Raw genomic sequence first — 24,475 nt, forward strand, 5'->3', positions numbered from 1 at the left:
AAAGGGATAAATTTTTGGACAGTTTTTTTTATTTATTTTTTAAAGCATACAAAATCTGGTGCAGTGTGTTATTAAACAGGCTGTTTGTTACCACCAGCAACCATCAGTTTACCCATAGCCATTTGTCACTTTGACATTACTAATGCCCTCTTGCCATTAAAGAGGTTGAAAGGGGTTTAATACAGTCCTAGGAGACCTCAGAGTGTCATACATGACTTTGCAGGGCAATATGAGCACTTTCGACCGATTCATTTGAATCTGACCCAATACGAATTTAATGAAATTTGCTCATCTCTACTTCTGACATGTCAAAAGTTTTAATCAGTGGAGGCTGGGTCAAGAGACCCCCTCCCACACACCCACACCTATTGCTAAAACCAGGGGAAAGAAGTGCTCAGTTTAGCGCTCTGCTTCTGTGTTTCTGTTCTCTGAACAAGCAGTATGTGGATTATCAGAAAATCCATGAACTTTCTGTGGATTCCTACACTGCACATTCCGCTCTCAAAGAAAAGGCCGCAGAACCGAATAGGAACTCAACTGAGCGCTTCTGACCCTCATTTTAGCGACCAGAGGGAGTCTCAGCACCCTGGCCCCCACTGATTAAAACTTCACTATCACTATGACTTGTGGGAAGTTTATTAAAATTACAGGTAGATTTTAATAAATGACCAAAGAATGAGAAGCAAGATCATGAAACCTAACAACTGTTACTAATAATAATTAATATTCAGAAACACATAACGTTTAGTCCAAGGATGTAAGAAGAGCACAGCTGAGGAAGGTGCAAAAGTCTTCACCGTTGGCAAGTCTGTAACACAAGAAGGAACAGAAGAGCGTGATGCACCCCATTTCTGTCCATATAGACCTGTGCTTAGACGTTATCACATATGAGAGGCTTAGATACACCCAGCACAGCAGACAGTATCACACATGCCAAGCGTAGATACATACAATTGATCAGCAGACAATATCACATGGGATAGGCTTAGACAAACCCACTCAGCAGACAGTATCACACATGACAAGTGTAGATACACCCAATCAGCAGACAGTATCACATGGGACACAGACAGCACAGCACAGCAGACAGCATTGCAGTGTTCCACTGCTACAACAGTGGTACACTGCTAAAGGGGAAATGTGTTGTTATGCATTTTCCTGTGTAATAAGCAGTTGGGGGATAACAGGTCTTAGCTGTCAACACTAGGTGGGGCTGTTACCACTCTCCACATTAGGGAGGAGGAGTTAGGACTGAGCAGTGTGTGTCTAGACAGTGAAGTGGAAGGAGTGAAGACACAGACCTATGTAGTGAATCAACTTGAAAGAAAGCTTAAAACCTAAGATAGAGAAAAGAGAAAAATATATATTTGAGCATACCAGTACATAGAGGAGGTGCGTGCAGAATTTCTGTGGAGATAATCTTACAGGCTTCACAGCTGACTTGTTCAGGATATTTGTCTTCTTGTACCTGGGACATACTTTACAAGCACACTGTGGAAGTTGCTAAAGATTCATATATCATTGAGGACATTGTGAAACCATTAAGGCCTCATGCACACGGCCGTGTTCCGCGGCCAAGAGCGGTCCGTGGGATTCCTTCTGACAGCAGGAGCGCACGGCGTCATTGGTTGCTATGACTCAGTGCGCTTCATGCCGCCGCTGCTGTACAGTGATACACTCGTATAGATCATACGAGTGTATCACTGTACAGCAGCGGCGGCATGAAGCGCACGGCGTGATAGCAACCAATGACGCGGTGAGCTCCTGCTGTCAGAAGGAATCCCGGCCAGGTTACCATGGACCACGCTTGGCCGCGGAACACGGCCGTGTGCATGAGGCCTTACAGTGAGTACAGAAACCTGTGAAAAAGGTGTAGAACTCAGTCTGACATTGGGGCTGCCCTGTGGTTGCATAGTGAAAGAGAAGTGTTGCACCCCGATTGCTGAATGCTTAAGTGTGGGAAAGGAAAGAAAAGCATACCTCCCAACCGTCCCGGATCTAGCAGGACAGTCCCATATTTCAGTTGCTGTTCTGCGGTTCTAGTACGGAGGAGGTATGTCCCGCTCTCAGGCAGATGTCCCTCCCTGCTCCATCATTCTTCTCCCAACGCTCCACACTGCTATTCTGTGCAGGGGCGGGGGCGGTCGGCGGTCAGCCTCTGTTCCTCCTCCTCCTACACAGACCAGAGCAGCCAATGTGTATCCTGCTGCTGCTGCTGAAGGAGGTGAGAAGGGGGCACAATCCTGGGCAAATTACTATGAGGGGGCACAATCGTGGGCATATTACTGTGAGGGGGCGCATATCAGAGCATATTACTGTGAGAGGGCAAATATCAGGGCATAACTACTGTGAAGGGGGCACATATCTGGCCATAACTACTGTGAGGAGGAACCACACATTTGAGGCTTAGGTACACCCAGCTCAGCAGACAGTATAACAGATGATAGGCTTAGATACACACAGCACAGCAGACAGCTTCACACACATAAGACTTAGATACACAAGATCAGCAGATGGTATCACCGATGATAGGCTTGGCTAGCACAGAAGACAGTTTCACACCGACAGGGATAGATGCACCCAGCAAACAGCTCCACACATGATAGGCTTAAACAAAACAAGGTCAGCAGATGGTATCACACATGATGGGCTTAGATACGACCAGCTCAGCAGATAGTTTCACATATGATAGGGTTAGATACAGCTACTCATCAGACAGTATAATTGATTATAGTCTTAGATACATCAGCTCTCCAGGCAGTATTACACGATAGGCTGAGATGCATCATGTCAGCAGACAGTATCACAAATGATACACCAATCCATTTTCCCTGGTGATTATTTTACAATTAACTGTACTATGCTTTATACCTCAACTACAGTAATAGTTTCTTGTACCCAGGTTTTACCTGTAGGTCTTGCCCACTTAGTGCACCTCTCGAGGCCCCCGTGATGGGTAGAGACCAGTTTTTTGCACCCCAAATGCTGTAATGAAGATATTGATGAGGACGGTGACAAACACAAGAGCTGTGGCCACATTGTTCATCACATCCAGACCTGGCTGCTTGGAGACATCATTCAAGTTCCTGCGAGCTGTAGATAGAAGGGACATAAGGAGTTAAATATCCAGGATGATCACATTCCCACTATAACCCCTGCAATGAGAACCTGGGGACTGGGAGTGCATCTGATGACACAGCATCCCAATGCCACATACAGTTAGAGCTCATCAAGGGCTACTTTCTGGGAGAAAGCTGATTTGCCAGCTCTTCTGTTGTCCCCTTTTTCCAGGAGCCTCCCAGAGGTTTCAGGAGGGTTGACAAGTACTGTATGTCTATATGTAAAGCCCTGTACAAGGAGCCCTTAGTGATAGGGAAAGGATTTGTTGTGAAGTTATCGCCATCTTGTGGCCAAAAATATTTCTGCAGCTATTTGATCTTCACAGTCTATTCTCCAAAAACTGCTATTCAATGTAATCTGTTGTCCCCTGTTACTATCCATATTAAGCTGGGTGGGGGCTGACTGTAAGGGTACTTTCACACTAGCGTCTTTCTTTTCCGGCATAGAGTTCCGTCACAGGGGCTCTATACCGGAAAAGAACTGATCAGGCATATCCCCATGCATTCTGAATGGAGAGTAATCCGTTCAGGATGCATCAGGATTTCTTCAGTTCAGTCGTTTTGACTGATCAGGCAAGAGATAAAACTGCAGCATGCTACGGTTTTATCTCCGGCAAAAAAAACTGAAGACTTGCCTGAATGCCAGATCCGGCATTTTTCCCCATAGGAATATTTTAGTGCCGGATGCGCAGACCGGTAAAAATGTGAAAAAGTATACAAGACGGATCCGTCTGTCCGCATGACAAAGGGATAGACGGATCCATTCTTGCAATGCATTTGTGAGACGGATCCGCATCCGGATGCGTCTCACAAATGCTTTCAGTCACATCCAGATCGGCGGATATGGCAGGCAGTTCCGACGACGGAACTGCTTGCCGGATCACACTGCCGCAAGTGTGAAAGTAGCCTAAAACTAGTGAAAAACATTTATTGATCCCTGTTACCAGGCCATGGATACGCTGTCGTTGGTGGGCTGGTAAAAGCAATAGATAACTCCCTGTTATCAGCCAGTTCAAGCTGTGGAGTAGTATTCTTTATGATGATCACCATTCGCCAAGCAAATATCAAAGATTGATTATTAAAAGTTATCCTTATCCACAGGATAGGGGATAACCATTAGATCGGTGGCAGTTCTACCGCTGGGACACCAACTGATCACAAGAATGGGGACCCTATACCCTCCAAAATGAACGAAGCAGTAGGTCAGGCTTGCATTTATCTCTATGGGAATGCCGAAAAATAGGGGAGTGCTGTACCTGGCTGTCTACAGAACTCCCATAGAGATGAATGGAGCAGCAGTGCGTATGCTAGACCTGCCAGTCCATTTATTTTGAGAGGCTGAGAGGAGTACAGGGTATCTGTTCTTGTGATCAGTGGAGGTCCCAATGGTAGGACGTCCACAGATCTAATAGTTGTCCCCTATTCTGTGGATAGGAGATAACTTTTAACAACCGGAATGCCTCTTTATTATTTGTTGCACAGAGATAACTTTCTCCTTGAAGTGTCTTACCAATGATAATCAGCAGGATCCCAATAACGACCTGAAGAGCCAGAGACAGGCTGATGAGAGTGATCAGCGTGACGTAATAGGTGAAGCTCGGCCCTTGCTCCAGAACTGCCTTTAACTGTGTAGCATTGGCCATGAACAGTGCCACATCTAGCATGCTCTCTGCAAGGGTCTTTTTGGTGGCATATTGATTAATGTTGATTGCAGATCTCAATGCACGCCCCACAGGATTACCAGCTACCTGGGTCACAAAGTCAGAAACTGGAAAATTAAGACCAAATCACTGCAGTAAAATTCCATTAATCTGCCATCTAATTATCCAGAAAGACGCATAATCCAGCACAAAACTTGCAATATTATGTGACATTTAACAGGTGTAAGAGCAGAAGACTGAATAAAGAATTGAGGTGGAAACTTCTTCCCAGATTTTGTGCTTTCTTCTCTAACCTATGCCTGTCTGATAACCCAGAATATCTAGTAGTGTGACACCTCTCAAGCCCAATTGCTGGATGAAAGGAATTTACTATATATTATAATACAGATGAGTCTAATACTTTGTCCAGTTTGAGGTTCTGCGCTATGTGATCTGGTTTGCAATTGACAGTTTATTAGGATGATTCATTCATTATTGCCCAGGATGCTGCCTTTTATGGTGTATTTACATGGAACTTTTAGGACCGAATGGTAAAACCACATAAAAAAAAAAACACTGCAAAACCTAAGCCACTCCTATGTTGTCTTGGTTGTGTGCTTAGGGTCATTGTTTTGGAAGGTAAACCTTCGGCCCAGTATGAGGTCCAGAGCACTCTGGATCAGGTTTTCATTCAAGGGAACCTGTCACCATGAAAATGCAGAATAATCTGCAGACAGCATGGTGTAGAGCTGTAGATGCAGAGCAGCATGATGTATAGTTTTGTAGGAAAAGCTTCAGTAAAGCTTGTAATTTATACATTTAAATTCTTGCTCATTCTGGGCTTTGAAGTTAGGAAGGTGGTCCTACTCATGATTGACAGCTATCTCTGTATGCACAGTCATAGATGGAAGGCTGTCAGTCACTAATAGGACCACCTCTTTGACTTCAAGAACAGAATGAGCACAGATATACTGTAAATGAAAAATTACAAGTTATACTGAATATTCTCACATTAAAAATAATATATCGGTCTGCTCCACTCCTCTTACTCTATAACATGCTGCCTTTAGCTCAGACACTATGTTCTACGTGACAGGTTCCTTTTAAGAATATCTCTGTATTTTGCTCCATTCAGCTTTCCCTGAACCCTGACCAGTCTCCTTGTCCCAGGAGCATAAAAACACCCCCACAGCATGATGCTGTCACTGCCTGCCCTGTGAGAGATCTGAGAAGATCGGATAGACTTTCAGCACGTGAGTCTATCTGACCGGTCTTTCTGTGTTTCCCTTCTGTTTGTTGTTGTGGGCAGGATCTCACCTCTCCACAGGTTCTGCTCGTTAGCTGTTCAAGAGGCTCTATTTAAGTCCGCCTCTTACTGCTGACTTTGCGGTGGATATTTTCCTTCTGGAGTTCTATACTGGTTGTTTGTGGATCCTTTACTTCCCGCTCGTCTCAAGCTAAGTCTTCCTGTTCTCCCCTTTGTGCGTGTGTTGCTTCTAGGTCTCAGGGAGACGCTGGACCCTTTACGGTGGAAGGTACCGGCTGTCTCATTCCCCTCTCCCTAAGTTAGGGTTTGCTTCAGTGTCAGCAGGGCTTAGGTTCCAGCGTATGAGTTCGTTCACCATCAAGACTTGCTCATACTGTCAGCAGTCAGGGAGAGGATCAGGGATTGTTAGGAGGTTACCATTCCCTCCTCCCTAGCTTTGGGGCCTAGTCTGGTTAGCTGTTGCTGTTTGTTTACTTGGTGTTCCTCTTATCCAAACTTGCCGTGACAGATGCTGCTATCACCATGCTTCACTGTAGGGATGGTATTGGGCAGATGATGAGCAGTGCCTACTTTCCTCCAGACATGACATGTAGAATTGGGGATAAAATAGCTCAATCTTGGTTTCATCAGACCGGAGAATCCTGTTTCTTACAGTCTGAGAGTCTTTTAGGTGCTTTTTGTGCAAACGCCAGGTGGGCTTTTATGTATCTTTCACTAGGAGACGCTTGTTTCTGGCCACTCTGCCATAAAGTTCAGATTGGTTGAGTAGTACAGTGATGGCTAACCTTCTAGAAGTTTCTACAATCTGCACACAGGATCTTTGGAGCTGAACCAGAGTGACAATTAGGTTCTTGGTCACCTCTCGTATCAAGGCTTTTCTCCCCCATTATTTAGATTGGTGGGGTGGCTAGCACTAGGAAGAGTCCTGGTTGTTCCAAACTTCTTTCTTATGAATTATAGAGGCCACTGTGCACTTGGGAATGTTTGGTCTAGAAGACATTTTTTGTCCCCCTTCTCCAGATCTGTGCAGCCACACAATCTTGTCTCAGAGCTCTACAGGCAGTTCCTTCCTTCTTATGGCTTTGTATATAATCGAAAAAAGCCTTGTCAGCTGTGAGACCTTATATAGATAGGGCTGTGACTTTCCAAATCATGTCCAATTTTCTGAATTTGCTACAGGTAGACTACAATCAAGGTGCAGAAACATCTCAAAGATGATCAAGAGAAATGGGACGCCCCTCACAGCTAAATTTCAAGCATCATAGCAAAGGGTCTGAATACTGTCCATGTAAAAAATTTGTTTTTATTTTCAATAAATGAGCATACATTTTTCTAAAATTCTGTTTTCACTTTCTTATTATTAGTTTTTTATATATATATATATATATATATATATATATATATATATATATATAATTTATTTTAGCACAAGGCCGCAACATAACAAAATGTAAAAAAAAGTGAAAAGGTCTGAAGATGTTCTGAATGCTTTGTACATCAGCAGATGGATTGCAGTCAGGTGTTGTCTCAGTTTCCTGCTGCCCTCACAAGTAGCTGCTCATGATTTAGCTTATTCTCAGCATGCTGTCTATACAAGCTAAGGGTATGACCCCACCGTACAGGCCGCAGCAGGCATCAGTTAAACTAAGGAGGCACTAAGGAGGCCGTGTTGCAACCATGACACGACCAGGTTGTGTGGTCGTACCCTAAGAGATTTACTCTTTATTAGGATCACCTTTGCTTGGGTCAAAAGACACTGCCTCCACATTTATGTCCAAACAAGTTTAAAGGGAAGGTTTTGCAAGCAGCATGTTAGGCTGGATTCAGATGAGTGTGTTACATTGTTAGTACAGTTGAAACAAAGATGCTAGTCCATCAAGTTCAACCAAACAATGAGTGGGGATGTGAATTTAGGAAACGGGAGTGAGACCAAGACTTCAATACATTTACAAAAGCATTCATGTTATTTCATTTTAAGAATTGATCTAAACTTTTTAAAACAATCAACTGTACCTGCTGTTACCACGTCCTGAGGTAGATTATTCCACAGATTCACAGTTCTTATGCTGAAGAAGCCTTGACGCCTCTGAAGACTGAACGTCTCCAGATGGAGGCAGAGCCCCTTCTCTTTTGTTGGGATTTTACATGGAACAGCTTTTCACCATTTATATATAATGTTATATATACTGTTATATGTAATGTTTCCTCTTAGACGTCTCTTCTCAAGACTAAATACATGTAATTCTTGTAATCTTTCTGTAATTAAGAACATCTATTTACACGTGTTCTAGTAACTAAGACATAATTTTTATTTTAAATTGCTTTTAAAACTATAACTCAACACACAAAGTGAGACTAATTAAAAATCTCAGTAGTTGGCAGAATTTTGCCCCATATTTCAACCAGCAACTAAAAGGTTAATTCAGCTGCTATTTGTTTCTCACTAGCAGCTTATTAGATGAGAAACACTGTAGCCAGTTAGTTGTACACCTTCACTGGCTACATAACTATTTTGTTTCCTACTCTTTCCCTATATGATTAGATCTTGATGTGGGCTGTCTATATCTAACTACTGTGCTTAAAACACACAAACACGTTTGCTGCCTCCCGTCATGTTTCACCGGAAAAACTGCGTCTTCAGGGGATTGGGCAGATATGTTTGTGGGGGCGGGGACCACTTTATATTACATTGGTAAGTGATGTTAAAATTCAGGGATCCAATGTGCGAGGCTCACTCATTTGTGGCAAACTAAGGTTGGTATAAGGTTAGCGATAATTGGTTAATCCTTCACAATACGTCACTCGTTTACCCGCTGAGATTTCGCGCAACTACAGATACTGACAACTACAGATTTATGTATATATTGTTCTCATCTCCGCGATTACTTTATTTTATTCATTGACATAAAAATATTAGCCCCAGCAGGGCTAGAAACTGATCTTAGTATATTTGCCAGAGTTTAAGAATCATTACAGATCATGCTTGCCTTTTAATTTTGGTATTCTGTAGTTATTAGTTTGGTTATAGCACCATCTAGCAGTGTTAAAAATGTACTACACTTTTTTTTCTGTTAATAAAGATTATTGTATTGTGGGAGTGTAATGCATTCTGGGAAAGAGAAGCCCAGTCTCCAGTCACCAAGGACACACCAGCAGAGCTGTCCTTCTGCAGATCTCCTTCTTAAATTCCACCATCCTTTTGCAAGCATATCTGTTTTATCACAATTGATCACACATCAATACTCCTGTTTTGCCAATAAACAAGTTAGACTACAAAGAATAGTCCTCTTATTTGGAAGACAGGAATTGTTTATGCTGAATGTCAGACTGCACACTGTGTGAACATGTATGAAGACAGAACAGTAAAACAGATGCTAGTCACCATCGATAGTGGATCTGACTACACGGAGCCGCCATCACACATGCGGTCCTGCATACAATATTGCAGCGGTTGCCATACAGCCACAAGTGAGAGTGCAGTCCCAAGCAAGTGCAGCACTATCCAGACCACGCTGAAGTATGTTTCTACCAATACTGAGTCCGCACAGAGACATTAAGCAGACAGAAAACAGGCATACAATGTCCACTAGCTGGGCATCATTATACAGGACCAGGTCACGAGCAAACTGCTCTAGCAAATTCTCAATAATAAAAAAAGGCTGCTATCGCCCGTGCAGAAGCTGAGGCAGCAAAATTAAGATCTTCCTTTGCCGCACAATAGATGCAACTAAAGAAAGAGAAAGCATCAAAGGAAAAAGACAGCATGCCTGCAAGCGTCACTGGAAAAACTTGCCACAGAGAAAGAAGCGGCAGCCGCAGTGGCCAAAGCAGAGTTACTAGAAGCCTTGGAATACCCAGAATCCGAGAAACACAGCCAAGTACTTGGGCCAGACCTAGATGAACAAGATCCAACACAGCGTGTCTCAGAATACGTCCAGCAACATCCCAAGACAGATGATTGTGATGCAGAATATCAGCCAGCCTATACAGAGTGTCAAAGATCCTACTTTGAACCACAGTACCTTAAGCAGGACGGTATGCGACAAAGTGATGCTGACCACAACTACCGCCCTACAGAACGAAAGCTACAACATTCACTTTGACTTAAAGGGACACCCTTCGCATCAGAACGGTATTATACAAACTGTCCTAAGCCTGAAACCCCTAAAAGGTATGGTGATACACCGCACATGCAGCATAACAACAATACACCGGGTAGTATTGGCGCTAACCAGGCCACCATGGACTTCGCTAAGTTCTTTGCTAAACGGGAGCTGGTTACCAAAAGACTTATAAAGTTCACAGATCACCCCGAGAACTACAGAGCATGGCGAGCCTCCTTCCAGAACGCCATAAGAGACTTAGATCTTTTTCCTATAGTGAGGAGTTAGATCTCTTGTTAAAGTGGCTTGGAAACGAGTCTGCAGAACACGCCAAAAGAATCTGAGACATTAACATAAACTATCCGGGCAAAGGCCTAATGATGGTGTGGGAAAGACTTAATGAGTGTTTGGGGTCAATAAAAGGTATAGAAAATGCTTTATATGAGAGAATTGATAATTTTCCCAGAATAGTGGGTAGGGGTTACCAGAAGCTCAGGGAACTCAATGACTTGTTGATAGAGGTACAGGTTGCTCAGGCAGAAGGAGATCTGCCAGGGCTAGCATTCCTGGACAACGACAGAGGTGTCAATCCGATTGTCCAAAAACTCCCTTATAATCTACAAGAGAAGTGGATCACGCATGGTTACCATTATAAACGGTTTCATAATGTACCATCCATCCCCCCTCTTCGTGGTGTTTGTAGACTTTGTCGCTGAACAGGCGAGGATTGGAAATGATCCCAGTTTTGACTTTACATTGTCATGTCCTACTACCCCTGGTGTTAAACCTCATAAAACACCAGTGGCAGTCCACAAAACTAACGTTGCCTCCATAGGTTCTCCTTACAGGCCGTTTAAGTCTTCTCAAGAAGAGTACATACACAAAGATCTGACCAAAGAATGTCCCCTGCACAAGAAACCACATTCTCTATTAAAATGCAGAGCCTTCCGGGAGAAGTCTTTAGAAGACTGCAAAGAATTCCTCAAATAAAACATCTGCTTCAGGTGCTGCACTACAACATCGCACTTCGCCAGGAACTGTAAGGTCAGTGTGATGTGCACAGAATGCTGTAGCACAGAACACAACACGGCTTTACACCCTGGACCACCCTCTCAGGTATCACCCCAAGCAGAGGAGCATGACAGGATGCAGATAGACACCGACATAGATACCCAAGTAGTCACTTCTCACTGTACAGAGATCTGTAAAGGACTCCCAGAAGTGAAGTCCTGCTCAAAAATCTGCCTTGTCAGGGTTTATCCGGTCGGCCACCGAGATAAGGCGATCAAGGTATATGCAATCTTAGATGATCAAAGCAACTGGTCTTTAGCTAAATCCACCTTCTTCTACACCTTAAACATCGTAAGGCCTGGTTCTCCCTACACCTTAAGGACATATGCAGGTACCATTGAGACGGCGGGGAGGAAAGCAACTGGGTACAAGGATGAGTCCATAGATGGTCAGACCTGCTTGTCACTGCCAACCATACTGGAGTGCATCCACATTCCTGACAACCGGTCTGAGATACCTACACCAGAGGTAGCGGCACACCACCCCCAACTGAAGAGTATAGCTCACCTGATACCAGAATTGGACCCAGAAGCCCCAATAGTCTTACTCCTTGGAAAAAAAAATACTACGAGTTCACAAGGCTAGAGGACAGATTAACGGTCCCCAGAAAGCTGCATACGCCAAGACACTTGACCTAGGATGGGTCATCATAGGAGACGTCTGTCTAGGAGGAGCACACAAGCCAACCTCAGTCAACAGTATGCTCACCAGCACACTTAAGATCACTTAGGGTGCATAGTTTTCCACAGGACAAGAGAAGACTACAGGGTCGCAATGTCCATTGAAGACAGGCTGTTCTTGGATATCATGGATCAAGGAATAGTAAAAGACAAATCAAAAACCTGGGCCGCACCTTTACCATTTAAACTTCGGAGACAACACTTACCTAACAACAAAGAACTTGTCTACAGTCGATTTATCTCCCTCAAACACAAACTTTAGAAGACACCAGAGACGAGAGAACATTTCTTTAGCTTCATGGAAAGAATATTCCAGAACAACCATGCAGAAATGGCACCTACTCTCCAAGACTCCAAGGAGTGTTGGTACTTACCCATATTCAGTGTGTATCATCCTAAAAAACCAAGGCAGATACGAGTAGTATTCGACTCGAGCGCCAGGTATGAAGGCTTCTCGCTAAATGATGTCTTACTGTCTGGTCCAGACCTCAACAACAGACTTCTAGAGGTACTTTTCCTCTTCCGCAGAGATTCTGTAGCATTTATGGCTGACATACAACATATGTTCCACTGTTTCCTCATCAAGGAAGAACACAGAAACTACTTGAGGTTCTTCTGGTACCGCAATAACGACCCCAATGAAGACATTGTAGAGTACTGAATGAGAGTACACATCTTTGGAAACAGTCCTTCCCCTGCAGTCGCTATCTATGGTCTCAGACATTCATCCCGAGAGGGTGAAGCAAAGTATGGGTCAGATGTCAGATCCTTTGTGGAAAAAGATTTCTACATGGACGACTGCTTGAAATCCACACCTACGAACAAGACCGCAATCAGTCTCCTGAAAAGGGCCCAAGAAATGCTCGCTCTATCTAATTTAAGGTTGCACAAAATCGCCTCCAACAGCCGTGAGTTAATAGAGGCCTTCTCACCCCAAGACCATTCAAGTGATGTAAAGGACTTGGATCATAGCACCGACTCCCTTCACATGCAACGGAGTCTCAGTCTGCTCTGGGATTTAAAGGCAGACACATTCACCTTCCACCATAAACAGCTTATATGATCCTCTGGGATTCGTAGCGCCTGTTACCATCCAAGGTAAAATGATGCTAAGGGACTTCACCACAGAGATGTCTGATAGGAATGATCCGCTTCCCATGGAGAAAAAGAACCTGTGGACAGGTTGGAAGAAGTCTCTCGAAGCTTTGACCAGTCTTCATGTGGCACGACTATATGCTTCCATGCCATCTACTGGAGTCAAGATGCAAAGACTATATATCTTCTGCGATGCTTCGGTCAAGGCAATTGCTGCCGTAGCATACCTAAAGACCATTGATGTCAAAGAACAATGCCATATAGGATTTGTCATGAGCCAGACCAAACTGTCGCCACTTCGCGAACACACGATAAGCAGACTGGAACTCTGTGCTGCTGTGCTTGCAGTGGAGTTGGCTGAACTTATAACTTCTGGAATGAACCTTGAAATTGAAGAAGTCGAGTTTTACACAGACAGCAAGGTAGTCCTAGGATATATTTGCAACGAAACCAGATGATTTTACGTCTACATCTGCAATCGGGTGCTAAGGATCAGGAGATCCACTTGTCCTAAACACTACTGCCTATGCAGCATAATCCTGCGGACCACGCAACTAGATTAGTCGCACCAAGCCACCTTAAAGACACAACATGCTTTACGGGTCCTGCATTCTTGTATCGTTCAACGTCTTGCAGTACCGGAGCCAACACGTTTGAATTGGTAAACCCAGATGCCGATGAAGAGATCTGACCTGAAGTATCTGTTCTACGTACAGTGACTTCTGACCACCAACTCAAATCTCATCGTTTCAGCAGGTTCTCCATCTGGATGTTGCTCTTTTGTGCTATAGCCTGTGTAGTTCACACAGCTCAGACATTACCTGTGAGCCAGAAGCCCTGCAAAGGCTGGCATCACTGCAAACACACCTTTGCCGCTCCTAGTCTGGAAAGGTCCAAGAACATAATATTTAGAACAATACAACGTGAATGTTATGCTACGGAAATAGACTACCTCAGCAAAGGTCAAACAGTCTACAAAGATAGCATTTTGAAAAAGCTTGATCATTGACCAAAATGGGTTGCTAAGAGAGAAGGACCCAGTAGTGGCATCTGTTGATGCCAGACGGGGAGTGTTCTGCCCAGCAGGGCTAGAAATGATCTTAGTTCCTTTGCCAGAGTTTAAGAATCATTACAGATCACTTTGCCTTTTAGTTTTGGTATTTTGTAGTTATTCGTTTGGTTATAGGCACCATCTAGGGTGTTAAAAATGTACTACACATTTTTGTTCTGTTGATAAAGATTATTGTATTGTGGGAGTTTAATGTATTCTGGGAAAGAGAAGTCCAGTCTACAGTCACCAAGGACACACCAGCAGAGCTGTCCTTCTACATATCTCCTTCTTACACTCCACCATCCTTTTACATAGTAACATAGTAACATAGTAACATAGTATATAAGGCCGAAAAAAGACATTTGTGCATCCAGTTCGGCCTGTTATCCTGCAAGTTGATCCAGCAAGCATATCTGTTTTATCACAATTGATCCACACATCAATACTCCTGTTTTTCAAATAAACAAGTTAGACTACAAAGAACAGTCCTCTTATTTGGAAGACAGGAATGGTTTATGCTGATTGTCAGACTGCACACTGTGTGAACGTGTATGAAGACAGAACAATCATCTACCTCATTATTTTAAATTGTTAATGATTATAACTGGCCATTAGTTTTATGATTTAATTTACTGGAATTATTATAACATAATAGCTCATGACAGATAGTAGATCACAATCATGATTGTAAATTATATACTGTAACCATGATCATAATTGACCATTATTTCCATAATTGATTTACATTTACACTCATATTACTGATAAAAATCTAACTGTACATGATGATATAAGAATAAGAAAATAATAGATAAGGATCATGATAAACCTGATTGTGGAATAAATAATATGAATTTTCTCAATATTGTGTGTTCATTACTATAATGTACTCCTTAGATACATTAGCTAGTTGGGCTGGAGTAGATTTTATTGATTCCATTCTTCTCCTTTTTTAAGCTAGTAATTAAATTCATTACTTCTAATATCACTGGATATCCTGCTGTTAATGACATCAATGCATGTAAATATGTACAAAAAATTACAAATTAAGGCCTCATGCACATGACAGTATTTTTTCACGGTCCGCAAAACGGGGTTCCGTTGTTCCGTGATCCGTTTCCGTTTTTATTTTCGTGTGTCTTCCTTGATTTTTGGTGGATCACCAGACATGAAAAGTGAAAAAAAGTCAAGTTTGCCTTGAAAATGATAGGAAAAAAACAGACACGGATCACGGACACGGATGACAATCTTGTGTGCCTCCGTGTTTTTTCACAGACCCTTTGACTTAAATGGGTCCGCGAACCGTTTTCCGTGAAAAAAATAGGACAGGTCATATTTTTTTCACGGACTGGAAACACGGATCACGGACGCGGATGACAAACGGTGCATTTTCCGAGTTTTCAACGGACCCATTGAAAGTCAATGTGTCCGCAGAAAATCACGGAAAACGGAACAACGGACACGGAACCCAACAACGGTCGTGTGCATGAGGCCTAAGTATTAAAAAGGACCCCACAAGAATATATTTCATCTAATGTATATCTTTTCCACATATCCTTCCTTATATTAACCAAATAATTATTTATTTTAATTTTATTTATTTTAGTTTACTTTAGATTTTTTCTATTCTATGGGAGATCTTATGTATACATGGATCTGCTGTATGTCAATTCCATCAAATGTCTAAGGTGGTATATCTCTCACTAACTTGTTTTCTCTTTGAACAGATATTTATTTTTCTAAATTATTTTCATAGCTATAGATGGTGTCAATTCAAGTTCATAATAGCCACTTATAGAAAGGATGAGTACGTAAAACCTTCATTGAGTCCCAATAGAGATAAGGATTTCAAGCGATAAATCCATTTTGATTCCTCTTGTTGAAATTTCCTATCAATATCTGCTTGTCTCAGACCGATTTACATTTTCTGTATTCCCCATACTCTCAGATTGGAGGGATTCCCTTGATGATAATTCCTTAAGTGTCTGGACAGAGCTGTATCTTCTTTTGTATCTATGCTACTCAGATGTTTAGAGATATGTCTCCTCAGCTCTTGGATCGTTTTACCGATATACAATTTAGGACAACTGCATTGAAGGCATATACTACACCCATAGTTTTGCAGTTGATGTAGTCTTTTATGACATATCTTTTTCCACCAATTGGATTCATGAATTCCCTTGTGAGGTTCATAAATATACAGAAGGTACATCCCCCACATGGGTATGAACCCTTGCTGACTAACCATGTTTTAGTTTTTCTTTTTTGTTGAAAATGGCTATGTACCAGCATTTCTTTGAGGTTTCTCCCTCTCCTGTATGTTATTGTGAGTTAATAGATATCAGTTCTTCAAGGTTCCTATCTGCTCGCAGGACATGCCAGTGTCTCTTTAAGATCTTATAGATTGTTTCATGTTGTATATCAAAAGTTCCTACGCAACATATTTTCTTTTCTCCTTTATTTTCTCTTTTTTGAAAAGTATTAAAAAGGACCCCACAAGAATATACAGGGAGTGCAGAATTATTAGGCAAGTTGTATTTTTGAGGATTAATTTTATTATTGAACAACAACCATGTTCTCAATGAACCCAAAAAACTCATTAATATCAAAGCTGAATATTTTTGGAAGTAGTTTTTAGTTTGTTTTTAGTTTTAGCTATTTTAGGGGGATATCTGTGTGTGCAGGTGACTATTACTGTGCATAATTATTAGGCAACTTAACAAAAAACAAATATATACCCATTTCAATTATTTATTTTTACCAGTGAAACCAATATAACATCTCAACATTCACAAATATACATTTCTGACATTCAAAAACAAAACAAAAACAAATCAGTTACCAATATAGCCACCTTTCTTTGCAAGGACACTCAAAAGCCTGCCATCCATGGATTCTGTCAGTGTTTTGATCTGTTCACTATCAACATTGCGTGCAGCAGCAACCACAGCCTCCCAGACACTGTTCAGAGAGGTGTACTGTTTTCCCTCCTTGTAAATCTCACATTTGATGATGGACCACAGGTTCTCAATGGGGGTTCAGATCAGGTGAACAAGGAGGCCATGTCATTAGATTTTCTTCTTTTATACCCTTTCTTGCCAGCCACGCTGTGGAGTACTTGGACGCGTGTGATAGAGCATTGTCCTGCATGAAAATCATGTTTTTCTTGAAGGATGCAGACTTCTTCCTGTACCACTGCTTGAAGAAGGTGTCTTCCAGAAACTGGCAGTAGGACTGGGAGTTGAGCTTGACTCCATCCTCAACCCGAAAAGGCCCTACAAGCTCATCTTTGATGATACCAGCCCAAACCAGTACTCCACCTCCACCTTGCTGGCGTCTGAGTCGGACTGGAGCTCTCTGCCCTTTACCAATCCAGCCACGGGCCCATCCATCTGGCCCATCAAGACTCACTCTCATTTCATCAGTCCATAAAACCTTAGAAAAATCAGTCTTGAGATATTTCTTGGCCCAGTCTTGACGTTTCAGCTTGTGTGTCTTGTTCAGTGGTGGTCGTCTTTCAGCCTTTCTTACCTTGGCCATGTCTCTGAGTATTGCACACCTTGTGCTTTTGGGCACTCCAGTGATGTTGCAGCTCTGAAATATGGCCAAACTGGTGGCAAGTGGCATCTTGGCAGCTGCACGCTTGACTTTTCTCAGTTCATGGGCAGTTATTTTGCGCCTTGGTTTTTCCACACGCTTCTTGCGACCCTGTTGACTATTTTGAATGAAACGCTTGATTGTTCGATGATCACGCTTCAGAAGCTTTGCAATTTTAAGAGTGCTGCATCCCTCTGCAAGATATCTCACTATTTTTGACTTTTCTGAGCCTGTCAAGTCCTTCTTTTGACCCATTTTGCCAAAGGAAAGGAAGTTGCCTAATAATTATGCACACCTAATATAGGGTGTTGATATCATTAGACCACACCCCTTCTCATTACAGAGATGCACATCACCTAATATGCTTAATTGGTAGTAGGCTTTCGAGCCTATACAGCTTGGAGTAAGACAACATGCATAAAGAGGATGATGTGGTCAAAATACTCATTTGCCTAATAATTCTGCACGCAGTGTATTTCATCTAATGTATATATTTTCCACATATCCCTTCCTTATATTAACCAAATTATAATATATTTTCATTTTATTTATTTTAGTTTACTTTTGATTTAGATTTTTTTCTATTCTATGGGGGATCTTATGTATACATGGATCTGCTGTATGTCAATTCCATCAAATGTCTAAGGTGGTATATCTCTCACTAACTTGTTTTCTTTTTGAACAGATATTTATATTTCTAAATTATTTTCATAGCTATAGATGGTGTCAATTCAAGTTCATAATAGCCACTTATAGAAAGGATGAGTACGTAAAACCTTCATTGATAATTCCTTACATGTCTGGAGAGAGGTGTATCTTCTTTTGTATTTATGCTACTCAGATGTTTAGAGATATGTCTCCTCAGCTCTTGGAAAGTTCTTGGATCCCCTTGTGGTTCATTTAGTACTATGACTCTACAATCTAGGTTCACTCCCCCGTTCGCAGGACATGCCAGTGTCCAAACGTTTGTAGATCTGGAGGGAATTTGTTTTTAGATCTGGAGGGAATTTGACCAGGGAAGAAAGAGAAGCTTATTAAGGAACTATTGGATAGAGATGATTTAGAGATAAGGACATCAGATAAGAAGGGGGGGGGGGGGTTATGTAGTACTGATGAATAAGGAAAATTATATAGCAATGGTTATGGCACTGCTCATCGATACAACTACATATCAATTATTAAAAGAAAACCCGACAGAGAAATTTAATAGGGAACTAAAAGATATACATCTTAATGCTAAAGAAAGATAATTGGTTACCAAAGAAGAGTTTAAAGTCTTATATAAACCACGACCAACCATTGCAACATTCTATGCAATACCAAAAATTTAAAAAAGAAGTCTATTTCTCGAAGACCGATTGTCTCTGGAAATCAGAACCTCTGTGAAGGAATTAGTACATACTGTATGTTGATGAAATGATCTCCCCATTCGTTCAGACTCTCCCCTCCTATCTAAAAGATACGAAGGACAGGCTGCAGGAAATAGCTAGCCTTGATGAAGAGGCACTTTATACTAGTATCCAACATGAACTGGGTATCAGGGCAGTCCAGTCATTTCTAAATACGAAAGGTACATAATATCAAGAGCACAATAATTTTGTCACTGCACTTTTGCATTTTTTGTTAACAATTATTTCACATTGGATGGTAAATATTATTTACAGATCAACGGGACAGCAATGGGCACTGTTTGTGCACCAAGTTTCGCTAATCTGTTCTTAGGGTGGTGGGAAGATCGTATAGTATTCAAAGAATCAAACACACACTACACAAATCAAGTTTTATTTTGGGGGCATTATATAGATGATATTAAATTTTTTGGGGATGGCACTGAAACTGAATTTTTTAACTTTACAAAGAGTCTAAATGAGAACAAGATAGGCTTAAAGTTTACAGCAGAAACACAACGTGAAAGCCTCAATTTTCTGGATTTGAGAATTGTCCTGCAGCCTGACAGCAGTGTCACTACAGAAATCCATAGAAAACCGACAGCAACAAACAGCTTCCTACACTGGAAAAGTTTCCACCCTGTGTCACTTAACCCCTTAAGGACTTAGGACGTACCGGTACGCCATGTTTGCCGAGTCCTTAAGGACCCAGGACGTACCGGTACATTTTAACTTTAAAACTACATTGAGGCGCGGCGGGGTTAATTGGAACAGGATGTCCGCTGAAATCATTCAGCGGGCATCCTGTCACAACGCCGGGGGGGTCATGTGACCCCCCCCCCGCATCGGCGATCGCAGCAAACCGCAGGTCAATTCAGACCTGCGGTTTGCTGCGTTTCCGGTCCGTTCGGGTCTCCGGTGACCCGATGAACCGGAAAAGGACGGTGATCGGTGGTGTGATTACACACCACCAATCACAGTCCGAGCATTTGGGGGAGGCGGTGCTGTCCTTTCTGCTGGCGGTGCTGTCCTTAGTGCTGATTGGTGCGGGGAGAGAGGCGGGAGATTCAAACTCCCGGCGCTCCTCTCTCCCCTCCTCTTCCTGCTGCTGCACCTGCACCGCCCAGCACCGTTCTGCACCAGCTCCTGCGAACCCCCCGTCGGCACCCATCACCCTCCTGCACCCATCACCCTCCAGGTAGGTTAGGGTCAGTGAGGGAGAGGCACGATTAGGCAGGGATAGAAGGGAAAAGTTAGTTAAGGAAAAAAAATAAACCTTTATCTGATTTATTGTCTCTGGTGGTTGGGGTCCACAGCACTTAGCTGTGAGACCCTAGACCCACCCAGGGGTGCTGCAACTTGGCCATCCGGAAATGCATGCATTATGAAGATAATGCAGCATGTCCCCCCGAGGTGATCCTGCCCATGACCGTCTGTATAAGATACGGCCGGTCATCGATCACTTCGGGGCCAAATTTGCGCAGGCCTACGTACCTGGAAGGGAGGTCGCGGTTGATGAGTCTCTCGTTGCGTTCCAGGGGAGACTCAGTTTCCGCCAATACATTCCCACTAAGCGGGTGAGGTATGGCGTGAAAATGTACAAAATTTGTGAGAGTACCTCAGGGTACACTTACAAATTTCGTGTGTACGAGGGGCGAGATTCCCGTATTGAACCCCCAGAATGTCCCCCCACTCTGGGTGTTAGCGGGAAACTCGTGTGGGACCTTATGCACCCACTGCTAGATAAGGGTTACCACTTGTACGTGGATAAATTTTATACTAGCATTCCCTTGTTCAGGTCCCTTGCCGCCAGATCCATGTCCGCTTGTGGGACCGTGCGGAAAAATCAACGTGGCCTCCCTACCTACCCCCTCCAGGTACCTATCCCCAGGGGTGAAACCCGTGCCCTTACCAGTGGAAACCTGTTGCTGGTCAGGTATAAGGACAAGAGGGATGTCCTTATACTGTCCACAATCTACGGTAACAGCATCACCCCTGTCCCTGTGCGAGGTACCGCGGCAACGGCCCTCAAGCCCGATTGTATCGTCGACTACAATCAGCATATGGGAGGAGTTTATCTCTCTCTTGGTACAGGTTGCCTTGTACAACGCTTTTGTACTATCCCGAAGCGCTGGCAGCACATCAAGGACCTGATTTTTTCAGACCGGGAAAGAGCAGGCCGGTGTACCTCGGGAATTGGAAGCGCCCGGATCGTCCCTGGCCAACATTTTCCAGGTGTGGTCCCCCATACTGAAAAGAAGGGACGAACCCCAAAAAAGTGCAGAGTGTGTCACAGGAGGGGGATACGGAAGGACACCACCACTCAGTGTGACACTTGCCCCGATCATCCGGGCCTCTGCGTTATCGATTACTTCAGGGAGTATCACACTTTCATGGAGTACTAAATTTTTATAATCCCCAACAGTCCCCTAGAGAACATAAAAAACTATGGCTCTCAGACTTTGGAGACACAGAAACAAATTATTTTTCCAAAAATATTAGTTTTAGTGCAGGCATCCCTAAACTGCGGCCCTCCAGATGTTGTAAAACTTTAACTCCCAGCATGCCCAGACAACCTACAGCAGGGAATTGTAGTTTTACAACATCTGGAGGGCAGTTTGAGGATGCCTGCTTAGTGTCTCCAAAGTCTGAGAGCCATACATATTGGGCATCGTAAAAATCTTCTCTATAAAAATAACATTTAGCCCAACCCCCCCAATGAACAGCGTTAAAAAAAGCCATTTTTTGTCACCTAACATCACAAAAAGTGTAATAGCGAGCGATCAATTAGTGCCAATAAAACCGCCATCTCATCCCGCAAAAAATGAGCCCCTACATTAGATAGCCTAGTATCTCCCAGGCTATGGAGATACTAAAATAAAAAAAATTTGCTCCTAAAATGATAATATAGTGTAAAATCTAAATAAATTTTAAAATGTAGATATATTAGGTATCGCCGCATCCGTAAGAATCTGCCCTATAAAAATAATATTTGACCAAACCCCTCAGATGAACAGCGTTAAAAATATAAAATAAAAACGGTGCCAAAACACCAATTTTTGGGCAAAATTTCCATTTGATCCTTTTTTTCCAGTAATAAAGCAAGGGTTAACAGCCAAACAAAACAAAATATTTATTGCCCTGATTCTGTAGTTTGCAGAAACACCCCATATGTGGTCGTAAATGGCTATATAGCCACACGGCAGGGCATAGAACGAAGGGAACGCTATATGGTTTCTGGAAGGCAGATTTTGATGGACTGGTTTATTTACACCATGTCCCATTAGAAGCCCCCCTGATGTAGCCTAGACTAGAAACTCCAAAAAAGTAACCCCATCTAAGAAACTACACCCCTCAAGGTATTCAAAAGTTACTTTACAAACTTTGTTAACCCTTTAGGTGTTCCACAAAACAAAATAGCGAATGTAGAAACAATTTTAGAATTTAAATTTTTTGTTACCTTGCCTCAAAAAAGTGTAATATAGAGCAACCAAAAATCATATTTACCCTAAAATAGTCCCAAAACAACAACCACCTTATCCCGTAGTTTCCTAGATGGGGTCACTTTTATGGAGTTTCTACTCTAGGGGTGCAGCAGGGGGCTTGAAAGGGTACATGGTGTAAATAAACCAGTCCAGCAAAATCTGCCTTCCAAAAACCATATGGCGTTCACCTTCTTCTATGTCCTGCCGTTTAGCCAAATAGTAGTTTACGACCAAATATGGGGTGTTTCTGCAAACTACAGAATCAGGGCAACCCATATTGAGTTTTGTTTGGCTGTTAACCCATTTTTTCCAGTAATAAAGTAAGGGTTAAAATGGAAAATTTTCCAAAAAATAGAAATTCCAAAAATGTTTCTCCATCTGCCATTAACCCTTGTGGAACACCTAAAGGGTTAACAAAGTTTGTAAACCCAGTTTTGAATACCTTGAGGGGTGTACTTTCTTAGATGGAGTCACTTTTTTGGAATTTCTATTCTAGGGGTGCAACGGGGGGCTTGAAATGGGACATGGTATAAACAAAACCAGTCCTGCAAAATCTGCCTTCCAAAACCCATATGATGTTCGCCTCCTTCTATGTCCTCCCGTTTGGCCAAACAGTAGTTTAGGACCACATATGGGGTGTTTCTGCAAACGACAGAATCAGGGCAACCCATATTGAGTTTTGTTTGGCTGTTAACCCATTTTTTCCAGTAATAAAGTAAGGGTTAAAATGGAAAATTTTCCAAAAAATAGAAATTCCAAAATTGTTTCTCCATCGGCCATTAACTCTTGTGGAACACCTAAAGGGTTAACAAAGTTTGTAAACCCAGTTTTAAATACCTTGAGGGGTGTACTTTCTTAGATGGAGTCACTTTTTTGGAATTTCTATTCTAGGGGTGCAACGGGGGGCTTGAAATGGGACATGGTATAAACAAAACCAGTCCTGCAAAATCTGCCTTCCAAAACCCATATGGCGTTCCCCTCCTTCTATGTCCTCCCGTTTGGCCAAACAGAAGTTCAGGACCACATATGGGTTGTTTTTGCAAACTACAGAATCAGGGCGACCCATATTGAGTTTTGTTTGGCAGTTAACCCTTACTTTATTACTGGAAAAAATGGATAAAAATTAAAAATTTTCCAAAAAATAGAAATTCCAAAATTGTTTCTCCATCTGCCATTAACTCTTGTGGAACACCTAAAGGGTTAACAAAGTTTGTAAACCCAGTTTTGAATACCTTGAGGGGTGTACTTTCTTAGATTGAGTCACTTTTTTGGAATTTCTATTCTAGGGGTGCAACGGGGGGCTTGAAATGGGACATGGTATAAACAAAACCAGTCCTGCAAAATCTGCCTTGCAAAAACCATATGGCGTTCCCCTCCTTCTATGTCCTCCCGTTTGGCCAAACAGTAGTTTAGGACCACATATAGGGTGTTTCTGCAAACTACAGAATCATATTGAGTTTTGTTTGGCAGTTAACCAGGGTCGTCTTTAATATTGATTGAACCCTGGGCAAGAATTTCCTTGGGCCCCCTGAAATGCTAAGGTCCATCCGTCTTCTTGAGTGATTATCGCAGGGAAGGCAGGTTAGTTAGTGTACCCGAGCATTATATTTTAAGACGCCTGTGGCCACCGGGGAAGCACGGGAGGCAGAAGCACAGCTCCCGCACAGCCCGTCTCCCCTTTTCAAATAGAAGTCGGGTGGCCCTTACCAATGCTCATTTCAGAGAGCGCTGCTAAGGGCCATTTTAGACACAGTTTTCTACTAAAATTAAACGTTTTGGCTAAATAAACTATATTCTAAAAATGTTACCTATCACTTGCCCTACAATGTAGCAAAAAAAATAATTTAATGGCAGTTACACTTTATGTGGGATCTGTGGATGACACACTGTTATGGGGGATCTGTGGATGACACACTGTTATGGGGGATCTGTGGATGACACACTGTTATGGGGGATCTGTGAATGACACACTGTTATGG

At 42.5% G+C, this 24,475-nt stretch overlaps 1 protein-coding gene across 1 annotated transcript in view; it reads right to left on the reverse strand.

The window, feature by feature from the left end:
- Positions 1–383: 383 nt before the first annotated feature.
- The window catches only part of NINJ2 (ninjurin 2), a 123,783-nt gene continuing 99,691 nt past the window's right edge, over positions 384–24,475 (reverse strand). The window contains exons 4-6 of the mRNA XM_040415623.1: positions 4,630–4,835; positions 2,910–3,093; positions 384–808 (exon numbers count right to left, since the gene is read on the reverse strand). Of these exons, the coding sequence (XP_040271557.1) occupies positions 2,927–3,093; positions 4,630–4,835 (373 nt within the window). The 3' untranslated portion in view covers positions 384–808; positions 2,910–2,926. The remainder of the gene's footprint in view (positions 809–2,909; positions 3,094–4,629; positions 4,836–24,475) is intronic.

This window comes from Bufo bufo, chromosome 1 (genome assembly GCF_905171765.1).
Source record: "Bufo bufo chromosome 1, aBufBuf1.1, whole genome shotgun sequence".
NCBI classification, from domain to species: domain Eukaryota; kingdom Metazoa; phylum Chordata; class Amphibia; order Anura; family Bufonidae; genus Bufo; species Bufo bufo.